This window comes from Erpetoichthys calabaricus, chromosome 5 (genome assembly GCF_900747795.2).
Source record: "Erpetoichthys calabaricus chromosome 5, fErpCal1.3, whole genome shotgun sequence".
In the NCBI taxonomy this organism is placed as follows: Eukaryota; Metazoa; Chordata; class Cladistia; order Polypteriformes; family Polypteridae; genus Erpetoichthys; species Erpetoichthys calabaricus.
The window spans coordinates 197,159,698-197,181,429 of NC_041398.2; the positions used below are offsets into that span (position 1 = coordinate 197,159,698).

At 37.7% G+C, this 21,732-nt stretch overlaps 1 protein-coding gene across 3 annotated transcripts in view; it reads left to right on the top strand.

Moving 5' to 3' along the window:
• The window catches only part of LOC114652857 (WD repeat-containing protein 70), a 444,610-nt gene that overhangs the window by 320,017 nt on the left and 102,861 nt on the right, over nt 1–21,732 (top strand). For all 3 annotated transcript variants that reach the window (XM_051928488.1, XM_051928489.1, XM_051928490.1), the window contains 2 exons: nt 5,285–5,369; nt 6,948–7,086. In XM_051928488.1, the coding sequence (XP_051784448.1) occupies nt 5,285–5,369; nt 6,948–7,086 (224 nt within the window). The remainder of the gene's footprint in view (nt 1–5,284; nt 5,370–6,947; nt 7,087–21,732) is intronic.

The following is a 21,732-nucleotide window of genomic DNA, read 5'->3' on the forward strand; positions in this document are numbered from 1 at the left end:
TAAGACCATTGGATACGACAAAAACTCGCGGAGCCACGCCCACCAACTCGGACGCAGCAACTCACAAAACACGGCATCATTCGCGTTTGTCTCTACTACAGTCCACATGCACCTCTGAGCCACGTTGACTTTTCATTATTCTTTTCGGTTATGACGCACGACTGCGTCCACCATCGCAATCTGTTTTACACGCCATGGTCTTAGAGTTGGTGGGCGGGTCTCTGTGAGTTGCTCTTGCGAGCGGGTGCATGACCAGGTGGTGTGTATGCTTCGAGAACGAGGGTGGACGCGGCAGGACCATCTAAGAAGAGGCATGTTTATCGCGGATGTGAATCGCTGTATGCAGCGTGTAAAACATGGGATACGCACGATAAATAAACCACTCTTAGCCCGCCAACGCTAAGACGATGGGATATGCCAACAACTCACAGAGCCACGCCCATCATCTCTAAGACCATGGGACGAGAACGCCTGCCTGCCCGCCCGCCTGACTGTTACCAGCGTGTAAAACCATCGCAGGTTTTAATTCACACACTGCAACAACTCATCAAACGTGTGAAACCATTGCAGCGTTTAACTCACAATCTACAACAACTCACCAAACAAGGATGCCCTGTCTCTTGAGGCATTCACACTGCCGGAAGACAACCATGGGATATGCAAAAAATAGCCATGTCAGTCAACTCACAAAGCCCAGCCCACCAACTCACGCCCACCAACTCACGCCCACCAACTCGAGCACACGTCTACCCACACTCTCAAGGCATTCACAGTGCCTGCTCATGTGCCTGGACGCAACAACTCACCAACTCGCTTTCGTCTCTGCTACAGTACACATGCACCACTGAGCCACGTTGGCTTTTCATTATTCTCTTCGGTTTCGGCTGCATTTCCATATATAATCCACCAAGTCGTCCGACCATGGGATACAAACGACAGAGCACCGCCCAACAACTCGAACCAATAGAGAGACACGTCCACCAACTCTAAGAGCTTGGGACGAGAACGCCTGCCCGCCTGCCTGTTACCAGCGTTCACCACAATGTACTGGAGTGTAAAACCATCACAACTATCAAACGCTGTCTATATCTAAGAAGATATATAGATACTCATTATTTCCTGGCACGCATCCACCCACGCCCTCAAGGCATTCACAGTGCCTGCTCATGTGCCCGGACGCAACAACTCACCACACACAAATTTTGCTTAATTTGACTCAACACAGGAAACCTCACCCGGCCTGGACACGGAGAGGATTGACAGATTGATAGCTCTTTCTCGATTCTGTGCGTGGTGTTGCATGGCCGAACTTAGTTGGTGGAGCGATTAGTCTGGTTAATTCCGAAAATGAACGAGACTCCCTACTGCTAAATAGTTACACGATCGCCAAGCGGTCGGCGTCCAACTTCTTAGAGGGACAAGTGGCTTTCAGCCATGTGAGATTGAGCATTAACAGGAATGTGATGCCCGTGGATGTCCGGTACTGCACACGCGCTACACCGAATGGATCAACGTGTGTCTACCCGGCGCCGACAGTCGTGGGTAAGCCGTTGAACCCCATTCGTAATGGGGACCGGGGCTTGCAATTGTTCCCTACGAATGAGGAATTCCCAGTAATTACGGGTCATACGCTCGCTCTGATTACGTCCCTGCCCTGTGTACCCACCCCAACCCCGCTACTACCATGGTCGGGTGACTTGGTGGATTATATATAGAAAAGCAGTCGGAACCGCAAAGAACAATGAAAGGACAATGTGGCTCAGAGGTGCACAGACGACAGCGACTCAGGTGAGGAGTTGGGGGCGGGCACATGAGCAGGCAGTGCGTACTGAACGATGATTGTATGTTGGTTCGTACCGTGCATTGTTGGTTTATTAAATTACGGATTTTGCAAATGTTCAATTTTGTCCCTCTGCTTAAAAAACATTAAAAAAGCGGCGTGATTATGTGGCGTATGCTACGCCACGGGTTGGCTAGTATATATTAATGCTATTGATCATCCTGCTGTCAACATTAAAAAGAGAGACAAGAAAAGCACAGAACACTCAGAACTACTACAAAAACATTTATCTACCCACTCTCCTTTTTTCCCCCATGTTTTATCAATAATTCTAAAATAATCAAGGCCTTTACAACACTGAAAAGTTGAACAGGATACTGTTATAACCATGTGTGAAAATTAATCACTATGACACCATCACCAAAAGTAGCTATATTGCTTTACTATGGAAAAAAAATAAAAATTGTATCATTATTTATTATAGGAGAGAAAAGTACAGTGTTTAGAATTTTTAAAAAGTCAGTTTGTACCATCCCTTCTTAATTACTAAACATAGCATTTTGATTAAGTATTCCAAAAGCAATGAGATGACAGTATGCTTATGGACAAACAAAAATAATCTAACTTGGTTAATCTACCTTTTTAGTTGGGTACCCCTCAGTTGTTTTTTTAGACCCAACCATTTTGTGTCCTGTAGGTCCGGTATTCACTAAAATATTTACTACTTTTATTTTAGATGTTTGGTCTCATTGTGTTAACTTTTACAACTTCTAGTTTTTATATATAATTTATACTTTTCTTTAGTGGTAGGCAAAAACTGGAAGGAAAAGTAAATGGGTGATGGACATAAAGGTCTTTGTAAATGACTAAATTGCAGTTTGAATTAGTATTATTTGTTTTCACTTAAAAGCATGTAACATAATATATAACCGTGGGTGTTCCAGATATTTTGACTAACATATTGCCTGACCTGTATGTGTATATTACTCTTCTTTTTTTTTTTTCTTGTTTTGTTTTTCTTGGCGGTTATGCTCCTCATTGGTTAAACATGTAAGTTCAAAGGAAGGTGCAAATCATTGTCAATCATCCAGGTGTCATATATGACTTTCTGCAAAACAATCTTCTTGTTTTTGTTATACAGGTAAACTGTGAAACATAAGATAGCTAAGTAAAAACGTCAGCATGCTGCGATCTTATTGCTGGCTTCCCCTAATATGAGGGGCCCAGCCTAATTTTTCTGGAAACCCCTGAAGTTCTTCTCATTTCAGAATTGTCTGAGAAATTTCTTGTTTCTTTTTGACTTCTGAAACTTTTGTTTTTTCACTTATGCTTCACCATATACATATTTTCAAGTTTGACAGTTAATGTACAATTATGCTTTTATTTTGGGAGATAAATGGCTATTCCTTTTCCATGGTATTCAAGTCTGCATTTTTGTTTTGTGCTAATTTGGAGGAAAGAAACATGATAAACATGTTCATTTGTATTTTTGTATCCCCTTTTGTCCACTTCATTCTTGTGTTTTGGTAGGTCATATATCACTTTTTTCATAAAATAGAAAGTTAAGTAAGATATTCAAATGTTCTTAGTTCTGAAAAATGTTCTTAGTTCTGTTTTATTATGAATAATTTATTAGGGTGTAAAAGAATTTGAATTTTGATTCATGACATTGTGAATGGTAATCCAGATGATCATAGGTTCCCAGAGTTACTAGGAAAAAGTAAGTCCCCACATGAAGTCTCTATGAGAGGGTGTGACGATGTGGATTCTACTCCATGCTCCAGTCTTGCATCTGGGAGCCCTTGAACCCGACACCGTTGGTAATGTTACCAATGAGCTTGGCAGTGAGGCACAACAAATGGAGCAAGGGGATGGTGCAAAAAGTGGAAAGTGCTTTTATTAAAAACAACAAAACAAGTGTCCAAACAAAGTGCAGTGCTTCAAAATCATTAAATAAATCATCCATAAAAACAAGTGCTGAGTGGAGGTTAAAAATCCAAAAAAATAGAAAAAAAAATTGTTCCCTTAAAACAATGAGGTTAAAACAATGCTGGAAGCAGTCCTTTAAAAACACAAAGCCTGGTGCCTTTTTACCTGGCGGCTCCCCTGCTTCTCCCATCTGGGCCCCACAACAGGAGAGTGTATCCCTACCAGCAGCTGACCATCTCGCTCCGCTCTTCTGGTCTGGAGGCTTCCCAATCCCTGGCTTCGGTTCTGCACTCTCCAGACCGAGACTTGGGTTCCCCAAAGGCCAGGGTGCTTACACTGGGGGAAACCATTACCCAAGCCTCCCGACTCCCGCTGCCTTCTTAGCCTTATGCGGCCAGCTGTCCTTCATCACCGGTCACTCCAGCTCCTTGTTCGCTCAGCTGGACAGACCACTTCCTTCTGCCCCACCGAGTGTCAGCCAAACACACCTGCTAGGGCTCACTGTCCAGCTGCCTGCCTGTCTGCGAGTGCTCACTGACACCGGCTCTCTCGCCACACTGCTTCCAGCAACGTCCAGCTCTTTTTCCTTACTTCGATTTTTCCCATCTCTAGCTGCCTCGCGCTTCTATTTATGAAGAGGCCGTGGCAGCTGTGGCAATCAGCAGCCCCCGGGAACAATTACGGATGTGGACGGTTTCTCACCTGTGCACTTAGGTGAGAAACACCCACATCACGTATTCTCCTGGAACCGCTTCAGCCACACAACCACCAGGCCCCCTCGCTAAGCTGCAAGCGCGGCAATTATTTATTTAAAACCGGCCCTACTGACAGGAGCTGTGGACCCACTACACCACAGAGGGGTCTGCATGATAGGGTGGGAGCAACTTGGCATGGCTGTTTTGGAAGGAAAAGGCAATTAGGCTTATATGTCGGAGAATGAGAGAATGACAAATGCAATGGAGTCTAAGGAGATTCCTCTAGAGCACTAAAGGCTAGGTAACCCAACAAATGCCAGCCTAGACAGAGTGAGACTTTGATGGACTAGCATGACCCCACAGTGTATATAATAGGTGGTTTTTATATTTTATTTTTATTTCAAGGTTGTTTCTTTATTAAACTGTATTTTATTCATGTGTTTAAGGGTATTTTCACTGGAGAATTAATTTTTAATAATATTTTTCACTTCATTTGAATCAGTCTTAAATGAATAAGATTACAGTAACGATTGCTTATGCTATCGCTTGTATTGTGGATACTACCCTTGAATGGGTTCTTTATTGTTTTGCCAATTTCTATGATTTTCTTCTTATGACAGTTTTTTGTATTGCACTAGTTTAAAATATTTTGTGTGCAGGTGTGATAAGTCATGATTCCATATATGATGCATGCGGTTTATTTTGTAAACATGATGGAGTAATTCTTAGTGATGTCAAGGTTTCTTTTTCCAAGTGGTTTATGTTTTTTTCATACTTAAACAATTTAATAGTTTTTAAGATTTTGGTATAACATATTTATCCAGTATCTTCGACTGTTTGCAGATTTTGCTTTAATTGTCAATCTTTTTTGTATGTGTAGGAGATGACACTCTTAAAACTTGGGACATGAGAAACTTTAAAAACCCTATCAATGTCATCACTGGATTATCCACATTCTTTCCAATGTAAGCATTTTGTATTATTTTGCAATGTCAGTTGCTATCTCAAGTGATTTATTGGGAATTTCAAGCTATTTCATTTAGTTTCTGCCATGTAGGAATGATAGTTCCTTCTCAGAACTGTAAAGAATCTTCCCCCATAGCAAGTAGCAGAATTGATTGTACAGTATATTTCATTGTATAATACAGTATATTTCAAGAAACATTTTTTATTTTAAACTGAAACCTGATATGCCCCAATGTTTGTACTTCTGTATCTGATAGTAATAATCTCATTGTCTAGTGGATATCTGTATTCCAATAAACTACTACTATTGTTCCCATTTCCTTATGATGCTTTGAGGAATTTCTGTTCTCACCTATATGGACCCGTGATATTTAAAGCATGCCTTCATAACTAAAATGTTTCCGAGCTCATGCTTTTCTGCTTATTTGATATAAAATGGCCAGACACCTGATATTTGTTGGGGCATTCTGTGGATAATCAGTGAATACCTATTAATTAAGTTTGGTAGTATCTGGTAGTATCTGGTAGTAAAGACAACAGAAAAATGATGTGGGAAAAAAAATGAAGAAGATGTGCCTTTCCATATACTGTATATCAGAATACCACTTGTAGACTGAAAAAAAACTAAACATGAATGGGAAAAGTAGTTACTAATCATTATCTGATGTGGAGATCATAAATGTTGACATATACAAGATTGAACATTGATTTCCATTGATCTCAAAGCCATAGGAAGGGAACAATATCTGCAGAGCTAATCACAGAGTGTTCTGAAATATCCTAATGAAATAAGGATGTGTTAATATTGATTTGCAAGATGGTCAACAGCAGATTCACAACAGATGCATAAGTGTTATTTGGTCATGAGTATATTATTGTCCTAATTCTCAAAATCTTCCAATGTACCATGCTCTATCTAACAAGTTTCCAGCAGAAGTATGAGTTTCGAGCTATTTAGTGGAAGATAGGTCTCATCCAAAATTAAACACCTAAATGAACGTCATCTACCTTCACTCTGTTAAAGACACCATTGGGTTACGCTTTTAACATCTTTGCAGAAAAGTGAAGATTAGGCTTCAGCACCACATTGTGAAGACAAAATACCTTTGTCAGCATGCTTCCAATATACACTAGTCCAAGCACTCAAACACTGCTATCCTACAACTCGGCTTTATTTGGAAGATTCTCCTGCTAAACTGGTAGGACCAACTTTCCCATGTGTGAATTTATTCTAACCATTGATATCAGACATTCACACTTCTCATGAGCTTTCTCCATTACCACAATCCCAAAGCATGTTTTCTTCTCAGTCAGTTAAGATAAACACAGCAGAGCAAACCAGATGGATTGCTTGAAAGATGTCTGCAAAACAATATTAAGTAATACAAAATTGGTACAGCATTGCTTCAGATGGAAAAAAGATTACTGTGGGTTGATGATCTCTGCTTTTTAAGCCAAAGAAGTTGATCAAAAGTAGGATTGACAAAGAAAGAGTTTCCATGACCCATGTCCCTGTTTAATTTTGAGATCTTCAAATTTTACCATCTAATTCTTAATCTGTTACTATTATTTCACAGGACTGACTGCTGTTTTAGCCCAGATGATAAGATGATTGTCACTGGCACATCAGTTAAAAAGGGAGATGGAAATGGAAAACTTATTTTCTTTGACCGTGAAACTTGCCAGAAGATGTATGAGATAGAAGTAACCAATTCAGTAAGTTTAATTATCAATTGTACTGTATTTACAGTTTTTTAAAACACAAAACTTTGATATTTTCACTCCCTTCCATAACATTACTTCAGCTATTTATTTATTTATGTTTTTATTTGTAGTATTCAAATAACAATGTTGTATATGCATTTGTAGTAAAATCATGTAGGAGAACAAAACAATTTATATATTGGCTTTTTTGTAAATGGTTATTACATTTAGGCTGAGCTTCTTTGGTAAATTGTTAGGATCTTTGTTTTTGCTTGTTGTTTATGGGTTAAGATAGTCTTTAGAAATGTACGCTGGTTTCCATGGGAGTATATTGAACTAAGGCTGTAGTATTTAAAAAATAATTAAGTGAACATGGGCAGATCATTTGTTTTGTCAAAGCATTCACAAATTATTGCGCTGAAAGTATTGGTTATTGGAATGTGAAATAAATTTTGTGAAGTACATTTAATTTTGAGAGCAGACGTTGAACCACAAATACTATGGAAGGATTTTGTGTCGCTTGTGGTTGCTGTTATTGACGGTTAAGATGTTAATCAGGGTCACATTCTTGCCATTTTGTTCTTGCAAATTTAGTTTGAATAAGCAATTGCATTTTGAGCATACCTAACAAAAATGACCAAAAGACAGTGCTATTTTTGCATCATTTGTTCATGATAAATTGCTTAATTTAATCACACACTGTACACGTTTAAATCCATTTAATAGGAAATTTTGCAGCTACTACTTTAGGTCACTTTCCATTTTGAGCAATTTACTAAAGTGTATGTTCTGATTATAATGAGTTTATATACTTTATAGAAAGTTGTAATGTTTTACACTTACTCTGAACACTTGAGTTTGTTTTCAAAGTGGAAAAGTACATTTAGGAACCTTTTAGGAATATGAAATACAATATGGAAATGTCAATCTAAAGATATTAATATCTATAATGATTTAATGATGCACTGGTTCCCAGGCAAAAGATGAGAACTTTTGAAATTTTGAGGTATTTTACAAACAAGTAAACTTGGCTGATGTGAATTCATTTTGTGCAGCCACACCTTGCAATGTGTCTGCTTTGGAAACCACCTCCTCTCAGTATGAAACAGGAATACCTTTTCATTTTGTTTGGTTGAGAGTGGCTTCCTAAAGCCAATTCTAATAAATAAGTCCTGTTTAAGAAGCTTGATTTCATTTGCTGGTGCACAGTACTGCATGAAAGCAAGATAATAAAATAGATTGCTGGATAGAATATGTATCTCTTGCAACTTGCACAAGTTTTTGAATAGAAAAGTCTTGCACTTTAATGTTCAGCTGTTAATTAAAGAGTTTCTCAACGCTGCTAAAACATTTTTCAATAACTGCTCAAGAACTTGAATTATATTGTCTCAGCCCTCACGTGTTACCTTTAAACAGACCTCATGACTCAGTGAAAGGCCTGACAATTAGAATCAGGCTGGCCAGTTTTAATTAAAAAAAAAAAAAAAAAAACGGCAATCGGAACCAGCCACGAGAAACTAAACTAGTGCAACACTAGTATCTCAATATTATATATACAATTGCTACTACAAGTATTATTATAATCTGCAATTTTAGGATTTGGGTGGAGTACTAAAGGAAGATTTAATTCAAAATATACAGTGAGAAACCCTCACATGGGCTTAAAACTTGTGTGAAAAGTCAGAAAATGTCATACTTCACCTTCTATAAATTGATTAATGACAATCTTCACATGCATTCCTGCTTCCTTTGAGAGGCACCATAACCAAACTCCAATTGGAAAAAGTCCTGACGTCATGCTTTGATTGTATAATGACATTGCCTGATTGATTATACAATAAATAAGAATCATGATTAAATGTTTTTTGTAGTTTGATTTCATTGAATTTTGGAATTACTGTCGACCTTTGATATACGATCGGCCTGACATGCGAACAACTTGGTTTACGACCAAAATTTTTGTTTTGAATTACGACCAACGTCTTGCGTTACGACCCGAATGCGGTCACGTGTATCGGCTTGTGCAAATGTAAACAAACAGCCGAGAGCATTTGTAAGTGTCAGTCGGATCCCAGATTCATGTTTGTGGATGTAATTTCAGTCAGTGCTGTGATTTATATAATTTACTAGCAAAATACCCGCGCTTCGCAGCGGAGAAGTAGTGTGTTAAAGAGGTTATGTAAACATAGATATACATATACATATCTACATATGCACATATATATATACATATACACATCCACACACATATATATATATATATATATATATATATATATATACACACACATATCAACATATATATACACATACATATACACACATACATACACACACACATATACATATATACATATACACATACATACATAGTGCGTTGTAACACGGGCTATGATTGTTACATGGGAGAGAGACGACAAATCACAGCTTCCCGCTTTCTAATCGGGCCTGTGATTGGTGCTTTGACGGATGCCCAGATCCCACAGTATTTCCCCTTAGGAGAGGCGTTAGGCAAGTGTAATTGAATAGCGGTGCTGCAAGTTTAGCTTTACACCTGTTTTTAAGGCTTATTGACTGAAAGGGGCTTTCATGAAAAAAGTTAGGGCTTTGCTACAGGATACACCCTCCACAAGTTAAGGAAGTAAAAATAAAGGTATATATTTTTGTTTTATTTAAACCTTTTAAGTTTGTATGCGGGCGGTATGGTGGCGCAGTGAAAGGTGCCAGTTAGGAGACCCGGGTTCGCTTCCCTTCTTGGAGTTTGAATGTTCTCCCCGTGTCTGTCTGGGTTTCCTCCGGGTACTCTGGTTTCCTCCCACAGTCCAAAGACATGCAGGTTAGGTGCATTTGCGATTCTAAATTGTCCATGGTGTGTGTGGGTGTGTGCGCCCTGTGGTGGGCTGGCACCTTGCCCGGGGTTTGTTTCCTGCCTTGTGCCCTGTGTTGGCAGGGATTGGCTCCTGTATTTAGGATATAGCGGGTTGGATAATGGATGGATGGACATTTGTATGCATAGCCCCATTTGCCCGTTTTCTTTTTTTTTTCTTTCTTCAGTAATATTTCAGCAAACCCGGAGCTTGTCAGTTCAAATCCTGGTACTGACACCACTGTGTGACCCTGAGGAAGTCACTTCACCTGCCTGTGGTGCAAAAAATAAAAGTAATGTAACAAATTGTACCTCAGATGTTGCAGGTTGCTGGAATAAAGGCATAAGTCAAATAGATAAATATGTATTATACACATAGGAACTATTCATTTATTTTCAGTTAAGTCATCTGCAGCAAACCTTTATAAATGAGGGTTTCTCCTTTTAAGATAGTGCAAACTGTTTCTTCTTCATTGAGGTTTTCTCTTGGAGAGCTTTTTTCATTTCATTGAAAATTAAAGCAGCAGCTGCCAAAATATGTAGCTTTCTTATTAATTTTTCAACATTGTGTAAAATAACTTTATAAAGTAACATAAAAGGTTTAAATACTGGTTATCCTTTTACAGTAAAATATTACTAAAGAGATACAAAAAAAGTAAAATGCATATGTTGTTTTTCTTTAAGGAGATTAAATATTACTGAAGAAAAAAAAAAAAAAACTAAAACAGCCAAATGGGGCTATGCATACGAACTTAAAAGGTTTAAATAAAACAGAAATATATACCTTTTATTTTTACTTCCTTAACTTGTGGAGGGTGTATCCTGTAGCAAAGCCCTAACTTTTTTCGTGAAAGCCCGTTTCAGTCAATAAGTCTTAAAAAGAGGTGTAAAGATATTGACAATAAGCTACGCAAACCCACCAAGACATGCAATCGTTTAAATCAAGGCGCGAGTCGAAAAACATCATCCCATACTATTAATTAACGATTAACACATTTCTATATGTATTGTAAGCATACAATACAACTGATAATATGTTGCGCTTATTTATCTAGTGTACCGACATTTTTGCGCGTTTAACGGCTGAAATCTAACGTGGTTTGTGCCCTTCAGAATGAAAACAGTTTGCATTTACCTTTTTAATAAAAGGCGAGCTTTTAAGCCTGAGAAATCACCCCGTAAATGCACACGTTTAATTACACATGTGTTAATATGTATGCTTACACAGTATTAAAAGACACTCAACAATTAACGTCATTTACCTTCGTTCCCGCATTTGACTCGTGCTGTAAATCTCTTCCTTGTTTTCAGCTCACGTGATTACGTAGGAGGTGTGATGACGCGATACGTGACTCCGCCTCCTCCATTACAGTATATGGACAAAAAACAGGTTTCAGTTATGACCATTACGCGTAGAATTTTGAAATGAAACCTGCCTAACTTTTGTAAGTAAGCTGTAAGGAATGAGCCTGCCAAATTTCAGCCTTCTACCTACACGGGAAGTTGGAGAATTAGTGATGAGTGAGTGAGTCAGTCAGTCAGTGAGGGCTTTGCCTTTTATTAGTATAGATTTTGATAATTGCTAAAGAAGGAAGAGAAGGTAACGAAGGTAAAGAAAGCAATCACAATCGAAACGAAGAAGGAAATTGTGTGGAAATATGAGAGTGGCGTTCGTGTGACCGATCTCGCTAATATGTACATCATGTCGAAATCCACCATCTCGACAATTTTACAGAGAAAAGAATTGTATAGCTCTTTCCAAACAATAACCACCTTCCATTTCATTCTCCTCCTCCTCCCTTCCTGCAAGCCAAAGATGTCAACTTAAATGGTGAGTACAGCATGAAATTGTTTCTGGTAGGCGAGGCATTTTTTATAACTTTTTGGTTAGTACATTAGAAAAATTATTGGTGTTCTTGGTAAATTATGCACATCATACAACCCTTTTTTATTAAAAAAAGTTAAGTAAGTGTTGCTGTAGGAGGTTCGGAACACATTAAGGGCATTTCCATTATTTCTTATGGGAAAAATAGTCTTGACTTACAACCAACTTGAGTTACAACCAGCCCTCGTGAACAAATTGAGTTCGTAAGTCAAGGGTCCACTGTATATTAGGTCAGTCATTTTATTTTAGCGACCTAAATTAAGATTACACAATACAGTTAGGTCCTTACGTATTTGGACAGTGACATAATTTAAATAGTTTTGGCTCTATATGCCACTACAATGGATTTGAAATGACAAAATAATTACATGATTGAAGTGTAGACTTTCAGTATTAATTCAAAAGGTTTAACAGAAATATTGTATGTGCCATTTAGGAATGACAGCCATTTTTATATATGCTCCCTCCATTTTCAGGGGCTCGAAAGGATTTGGACAATTGACTCACAAGCTGTTCCAAAGCCAGGTATGAGCAGGTCCCTCATTATTTCATTAACTGTTAAGAAGGTAGAAGGTCTGGAGTTGATTCCAAGTATGGAATTTGCATGTGGAAGCTGTCACTGTGAAGTCTCAGTATGAGGTCTGAAGAGCTGTCCATGCAAGTAAAAACAGGCCATCATTAGGCAGAGAAAACAAAACAAACCAATCAGAGAGATAACAGAAACACCAGGAATGGTCAAAACCATCTGGTACATTCTTAAAGAGAAGGAACACAACTGGTGAGTTCTGCGTCACCAGAAAGCCTGGATGACCATGGAAGACAACTGTGCTCGATGATTGCAGAATTCTTTTCCTTGGTGAAGAAAAACCAATTCATGACATTTAGCCAAACCAAGAAGACTCTCTGGGAGGCAGGCCTATCATTGCCAAAGTCTACAATCAAGAGAAGGCTTCACAAAAGTAAACACAGTGGGTTTACTACAATCTGCAAACCATTGGAAATCCTCAAGCATAGGAAGGACAAAGTAGACTTTGCCAAAAAATATTTTTAAAAATCCAGTCCTGTTTTGCACCAGTTTTTTTGGCAAGTTTGTACAGATGACATTAAGATCAATATGTATCAGAATAATAGATAGAGAAGAGTATGGGAAAGAGAAGGAACGGTTTGTGATATGTAGCATACCCAATCCTCTGTGAAACATAGTGGAGGCAGTGTTAAGGCATGGGCATGCATGGCTGCCAATATAAGTGGGTCAGTGGTGTTTATTGATGAAATGACTGTTGATGAAAGATGCAGAATGATTTCTGAAGTGTACAGGGCTATACTGTCTGCTCAGAGTCAGACAAATGCTGCAAAACTGATAGGATGACGCTTCACAGTAAGGAGCCAAAACATACTGTGACAGCAAACCAAGTGCTTTTCAAGGCCAAGAAGTGGAATATTCTTAAATGACCAGGCCAATCAGCTGACCTGAACCCAATTGGCCATGCATTTCATTTTCTGAAGATAAAACTGAAGGCAGATAGTCCAACAAGCAAGCAGCACCTGAAGACAGCTGCAGTAAAGGCCTGGCAAAGCATCAGTAGGGTAGAAACTCAGCACTTGGAGAAGGCCATAAGTACCATACTTCAGGCAATCATTGACTGCAAAGAATTTCCAACAAAGTATTGAAAATGCTCCTTATATTCATGATTATGTTAGTTTGCCCAAATAGTTTTGAGCCCCGGAAAATGGGAGGACCATGTATTGTAACAGATAGAGGGCGCTATCGCTCCCTTGAACCCTTGTTCGAGACGCCAGACACCAGATAAAAGTTCAATATGACTTTATTTTATAATAATAATGTGCACCAAGCACTCTACACTCCACTATACTCATATAATACACAATCACTACACAATAATCCCTATAATAACCAATACAATAATCAATCCTCCTCTCCCAGACACATTGCCACCCTTCCACCCAGCTCAGCTCAATGTCTGGGATTTCCCACAATCCTTTTATAGTCCTTGACCCGGAAGTGGTTCTGTCCCTCAGTCCATGTGACTTTCTGTCACTTCCAGGTCAGGTAAAAACTTCTCCTTTTCTTCAGCCCAGAAGTATATCATTTCTTCTATTCCCGTGACTTGGAAATACTTCCGGGCTATACGGAAAGCATAAATCCCTGGGCCTCCCTGCAGCGACTCCTGGCGGCCCCCATGGTATCCAGCAGGGCTGTGAAGAAAAACTCCAAGGTCCATGATTCCCTGCTGGCATTCAGGGCACCTCCGTGCTGCAAGGAGGGCTCCGTCTGGCGTCTTGGAGGTGTTGGCCAGAATATATGGCCAGCAATCCCTCACAGTATAGAAATAGCTTTCTTTTCTAAATGGCTCATCTTGATTGCTTCATTTCATATCCATTGTGGTGGTGTACAGAGACAAAACTATGAAAATTATATTTCTGTCCAAATACTTATGGACCTAACCATATGTTTATTTTTTGAGGACTGTCTTGGCGCAATCATAATTGTATTTTCACCTTCTTTATAACCTACTTCATAGGTTAATCATCTAAATAGAGTGCAAACCCAATAAAATCAAGTTTGTATGAAAGTTTGATTGTTTTCTTATATTCATGTAATACAGTGATGATGGAAGTGATAAGGAATATGAAAGGGAAATGTTTTGTATTTCATGCTTTGTAAATAAAATTTATTCCAAAAAAAAGATTAAATCTTTTTAGAAAAACAGAAAATACAAAAAAAAAAAAAAAAAAGCTGGCACCTGCCAATATAGATCAGTTTCTGTGTGAGTTCTGAAGCCTCAATGACATATTTTTCCAAGAGAGTCTTACAGAAAGGCATAAAACATAAGTGATTGAACCTCCCATTCAACTTTCTGAAATTGTCAAACTGCTGTTTTGTGTCAAACCCTTTTCACATTTCATCCCAAGCAGTCCTGGCCCCTGTCTCAAGTCCACCTTGCATGCAGTGTAGCCAATGTATTCAATTTGTATTTTAAGTTTCACAGTTAAAAGAATGTGCCATTACAGGGCACTTTACCAGTGTAAGAAAATTATACAAAAAAATCCTATTTTTCAGTACTTATATACTTGCTACTCAAGTTTTCAGAAACATTAATGTGTAAAGTGAAAAAAAAAATAAGCAATAAAACTTGAATTCAAACGTATTACTTATTTCATATTAATTTTTTTTTTTTTTACCTAACTGTAAAAGAACAGAACAAACAAGAACATCAAAGTGTTGTGGTCCATAAAAGAAGAACGTGTTTATTAGTCTAAACAGGGTAAAGATGGCAGATGAATGAAAAAGAAAAAAAGGACAATATTCACAATCATTGTGAGTTAGGTCAGAGCACTTCTCTCTCTGCCAGTGGTCTAACAAATGACTTCTCCTTACTGTTGTTGGGCACTTTTATGATGGAAGAACCAAAAGGGATAGTCCTGGAGGTGGGCTCAGTGTTTTTCAGATTTGAGGAGGAAAATGAAGATGTGTTTCTTGGCATGTTCCACCAAAACCCTTTCCTTGGTGTGCAGGTTCTGTCCATGATATCATTTAAATTGGTAAATCACTTATAATCGCACTGGAGAAAAAAAGAATACTTCATGTTGTTCATTAAAACACATTTATCAAAATAAAATATAGTCTCTTCCAAAAGGATATCATAACTTGGTATGTGTCATTCATTTGTGCATCCCTTAATATTTTTTTCACTCCCTCCAGCATATTCATCTCCAGCTTAATTATTAACATTTTCTGTCTATATAGTCTGACTCCATAGTGAAGGTTCTGTCTCATAGAGCATTTAAATTAATCAGTTATTGTAATGCTGGAGAAAAATGAATACTTCATGCTGTGTATCACTGCACATATATCAAAATAAAATATGACTTCCTCCAAAAAGAGCTTCTGAGTTTTTTTTTTTTTTTTTGAGTTCAACATGCTCTATATTGTTTATGAGCTTTTTTCTTTTGTGCTGTTAGGGATAAAACTTATCTTTACACTTGTTCTATACTGTATATTGCATGAATATACTGTTAATTTAAAAAATACATTTCATTTTTTATTTTATTTTAACAAAGCTGAAATGCAAGAGGATGTTGTGCATGTAATGATTTTGTACAATCATACAGTATTTATATTTTCAAAATTGTTCCACAACATTTGCTAAAATAATGTGTTTCCAATGTTGATAACAAAAATGTCACCAATTTAATGAGAAACTACACAATTATTTTTAACTGTTATACAGGTCTGATTTATGAGTGCCCCTTGCTTCTTGAACAAATAAGCAATCTTAATATAATAGTTGTTGTACCTTGGTTCTTTACTGATGATCAGTCAATGAGCAGAATACACAATGGTGTTTTTAGTTTTGCTATTAAATAGGATTAAAAACAAGTGCTGTTCTTGCATGCAAGTGATTAGGCACTTTTGCTGCTGGAAAAAGATGTACAGATAATCAAGACATGCTGGGGATGACATGCTTATTACATAATCTTCAAATACATTTTGTTCATTAAGGCAGTCAGCTTGCATTCTATTTTATTAAACAAATAAGGGTGTAATAGTGAAACCTTTACTTAAAAAGTGTTGCAAATTAGGGATGCTTTGTTCAGGTGTTTTTGGGCTGATGCTGAATTCATTTTATTGAATTGACTAATTCTGATTTTTTTAACATCTCTTTAAAAACTTTTTACATTAAGCACCCACATAACCTGACACATAGAGGAGCCTTTTATTCTAAATAAAAGTGTTAACTTTGGTAATTTAATAATTAAACTATAGACCACATTACCTGTTAATTTTTAGTGACAAAATAAAATTCTATAGGCATATTTTTCAGTGACCATAAAATACCAAAATAAATACATTTATGTTAAAATACATACTCTTTAACTAATACAATATGTACAGAAAATATTTATCTATAGTACATAGGCATTAAAAAAAATGCTTCTCGTAATTACAAGCTGTTTAATTTGTTCTATAATGTACCAACCTGAAACAAAGCTTAATTTACAAAAAGTAATTCTCATCATTTGTCTAACAAAAAAAAAAAAAAAATTCTCACAAATTGATTCAATTTATTGATACTGGCAGTTAAACTCTGCCTAAATGTAAATATACATGCACTTATAGTTTTGAAAAATGTTTAATCATTAATTGTCCTACAGCTTTATTTCCTGTTAAAATATACATTTTCTGTTTTTATAGTTTTTTTTGGTATTTTTTTCCCCATGTACCAACTAGACAATATTAACAATGTTGATTCTCCCTGCTAATGTAAGATGGAGGGTAGATCATCTATTTATGTCTTGTTAAATTTTTTCCATGCAGATAGCAAAATTTGGTTGAAAATCTGGAAATATCTTTTCTTTTTCATACTGAAAATGTGAGCTGCTGTACTAAACACAAGCTCACTCACTGTCCAAACTCATATAAGCAGTTTCCATTTTAATTAAAATACAAAATTAAAAGACCAGAATTCGTTAATGTAGCTTTTTTTTTTTTTTACTGTTTATCCAACTGTACAGCATAACTCCTCTGATTCCTTTTGCACAGGTTATTATTCCATTTTGCTTAATGTAAAGGCTTATATTCTGGTCCTTTCTCTTTGGTAAAGCCTGGCTTGATTCTCTCTGTTTACAGGAAGTTGGCAGCAAAAAAAAAAAAAAACACATTACAACACGTAAAGAGGCAGTACAACCAAATTACTGTAAAACTTAGAAAAGCAGATGCTACAAAAAATGTTTTTCTGATTGGCAAATTTACTGATCAGCAATCAAATCTTTTTTAGTGAAGATCTGCTGACTTAGATTGGCAGCCGATTTATCAGAACATCACTATTGCAAATATATTTTCCCTTCATAATTAGTGTGACAGTGAAGTTAAAATTTCGATTTTGTGCTATGTACTTGTTTAAAGTGAAAAGCTGAATCCATTCATTCATCCATTTTCTGAATTCAGTTGTCCAGAGCAGAGTCACAGGGAACCTGCAGCCTATCCTAGGAAGCCTTTGGTGCAAGGGAGGAACAATCTCTGGACAGCGTACCCATTGCAGAATAACCACATACAGTAATCCCTCCTCCATCGCGGGGGTTGCGTTCCAGAGCCACCCGCGAAATAAGAAAATCCGCGAAGTAGAAACCATATGTTTATATGGTTATTTTTATATTGTCATGCTTGGGTCACAGATTTGTGCAGAAACACAGGAGGTTATAGAGAGACAGGAACGTTATTCAAACACTGCAAACAAACATTTGTCTCTTTTTCAAAAGTTTAAACTGTGCTCCATGACAAGACAGAGATGACAGTTCTGTCTCACAATTAAAAGAATGCAAACATATCTTCCTCTTCAAAGGAGTGCTTGTCAGGAGCACAGAATGTCACATAGATAGAGAAAACAATCTCTAGCAAACAAATCAATAGGGCTGTTTGGCTTTTGGCTTTTAAGTATGCGAAGCACCGCAGCACAAAGCTGTTGAAGGCGGCAGCTCACACCCCCTCAGTCAGGAGCAGGGAGAGAGAGAGAGAGACAGAGTTTGTTTTTCAGTCAAAAATCAATACGTGCCCTTCGAGCTTTTAAGTATGCGAAGCACTGTGCAGCATGTCATTTCAGGAAGCAACTGCACAAAATATAGCAACGTGAAGATAATCTTTCAGCATTTTTAGACGAGCGTCCGTATCGTCTAGGTGTGCAAACAGCCCCCCTGCTCAATCCCCATACGTCAGGATCACAGATAGTCATCGCAAGAGAGAGAGAAAAGTAAGCAATCTAGCTTCTCAGCCATCTGCCAATAGCGTCCCTTATATGAAATCAACTGGGCAAACCAACTGAGGAAGCATGTACCAGAAATTAAAAGACCCATTGTCCGCAGAAATCCGCGAACCAGCAAAAAATCCGCGATATATATTTAAATATGCTTACATATAAAATCCGCGATGGAGTGAAGCCGCGAAAGGCGAAGCGCGATATAGCGAGGGATCACTGTATACACACCAATGCCCAATTTAACATTGTTAATCTACCTAACTATCACATCTTTGGACTGCAGGAGGAAACTCATGCAGACAAGGGGTGAATTTATTAACTTTATGCAAGGATCCCCCAGGATTAGATCCCATGTTTCCTTGTTGCATTTCCACTGCACCACTGTGTCATCCTGAACAGATGAGTACAAGTACTGAATGCTGCAACATTTTTTTTTTCTCAACCACATTGGGATAACATTTTCATTGTCTTGCTGGGTCACAGTGTTTATCTTAGACTGGTGTTCCTCAACCTTTGTAGCCTTGGGACCCAATTTTACCTTTTTATGTTCCTTGACGACCAACAGACAGCATTTGAAGGGGAGGGGATGTTGCTCAATTCATGAATCAATTACAATTTGAAGAGTGGGACATTGTGGGTCCTCTTGGTGAAATGGGCAAAGTTTGAAATTGGAAAAAATATTGTGCTACATTATTGATTATTTCTTATTGTCTACTTTTGGGCAATATTGTACAGTACTAATGGCACATGAAAGCCTATCTTCTTTTAAGGAGCTTTATAATGATTAGTGTATATACTTTATAGGTCCAGGGCTTGGGTTCAATTCCTGGCATTATGACTGTCTGTATGGAGCTTGTTGATAATTCCTAGCTACCAAATGTTTGTGTAAACTCTCTTTAGATAGCCTAGTTTGTGATGGATTAGAAAAAAAATAATAATGGTCAAATATAATCTTTCATAAACAGTACTTCTCCCTGTTGAGACCAGTGGTTGACTGAACAGGATAATAAATTAAGGTTGCTTATCTCTTTTTAATATACATTTATATTTGGCTGAATCTCTGAATACCTTAACAATTGCATGCTGCATTCTGTTGGGACCTATCTTATTACCAGGTTTCCATCCATGCAAAGGCTAAACCCCTGAATACCCAAAGAATGACTGAGGTCAATTTTGCTCTCAGTTTCCCCTGCTGCAAGGACTTAACTGTTCCTTCCAGGGACTGGCTACCTTAAAAATATTTTACACTAGCCTGAATGGGAATCTCCCTGTTATAGTACCCTCTTAAGACCTGGAATATGATTCTACAGAGTGTGCACAATACTGTATCTTAATTCCTTATTCTGTAGAATCTCCAACCCTCCTGTGATTGCTAGTGTCACTAAACAATAAGGCAGTTTTGGTGAGATAATACATCAGAAATACTAGGCATATGCAAAAATATTAGATAAAATACTGATTCAAATTGGAGTCACATAGCAAGATTTGTAACAGGCAGTTAATTGGCTTTTATTTGCTTCAGTTTTAGTCTTCTTAGGCCAGACATGAGTCTTGTGAACATTGGGATGCTTGAGATATAAAAAGTATCCCCCTTGATGTTTTTGATGTCTCTCTCTCTCTGTCTGTCACTTCCCCTCTTGTGATGTCCCTGAAAAAACTTTCACATCCTTTACTTGATATAGTATCTAAGTGGCAGACCATGCAAGAAGTACCCATAGTTACATCAGATTAAATTGGACATCTGATAATTTTCAATAGTCTTTTTACTTGTTAGTGAAGCTACATTTAGCTAAATACAGTAAGGTGTTGACTACAAGTTATCAAGCACTTATTTAATATCTTATTACAAGCATATACACATTAGTTAATTTATCTTAGTATTTGATTTTATATTTGCATATCTCCCAGTATTTTCCCAATTATTTGCATGCCACCCAATATCCTCTCTGTCTTGAACAACACATTGTCATTCTGTGAATTATTATCTTTTCTTCTCTAAACCTTCTGTCTAAAAAGGCACTTGCATGGTAAACTTCTGTTTAAATGCACACAATTAAAAATAATGCTAGCTTTCCCATGTGAGATTTATATTCAGAGGTGGGTAGTAACGAGTTACATTTACTCCATTACATTTACTTGAGTAACTTTTAAAAAAAATTGTACTTCTAAAAGTAGTTTTACTGTACCATACTTTTTACTTTTACTTGAGTACATTTGTGAAGAAGAAATGCTACTCTTACTCCGCTACATTGGGCAACACTCGACTCGTTACTTTTTTCCATTTACACATTAGATACGCTGTATTTTTGCCAGAAGGAAGTCGCCAGTGGATCTACTGCATGACTGTTTCACCAATCAGACGTAGCAACAATAATCACATGACTCTGTTTCACCAATCAGACATAGCCATGCAGTCACATGACCACACACAAACTTCCTGCATCTGCAGCCTGTGAGAGACTTTTAGTCATGCGGGGCTCCTGTTCACTGCTAAACTGTCACAGCTTCACTGTAAGAACCTTGAGAGCCAACTCCTGCTGAAGCTTAACTATCACTTCACTGAGTGAAGAACAAGCACGTTTTAACCAAACATGCACAGACACAGACAGACATGGTAAAGTGAGACTTCTTGTACGTGCACAAGCTGCCTTGTTCTAATGTTATTTTCTATCAGCTATGCTATTTGGAGGGCAAGTGTGTGATGATGCCGGTCCCCTACAGACTCTTTTCTTTTCTCCTTTTCTTTGATTCCCCCTTCTTTTTTGTGCCGACCCGTATATATACACTCCTGTCTCCGTGTGCCTTAATCACACGCCACAGAAAGCCAATGAAGCAATTGAGAACAATTGCACCCACACGTGCAGGTGTTACTCGCTCCAACTACCTCATTAACTCCCCGCAGTTGTGCAATTACGCCTTCGAAGAGTGACACGGCTTTATGGATTTGAAACTGGCCTTTTTTTTTTTATTATTTTTTTGAAGGTGCAGACCCGCTACACCACAAAGTGAATATACAGTTATACTGTCAGTGTACAGTATATCTTGTCACTGTAAATAGTTTGCACTGTTCAAACATACATGGTACCTACTGTAGGTATTGGCTTCAAAAGCTTTGTTGTGAAAAACTGAGA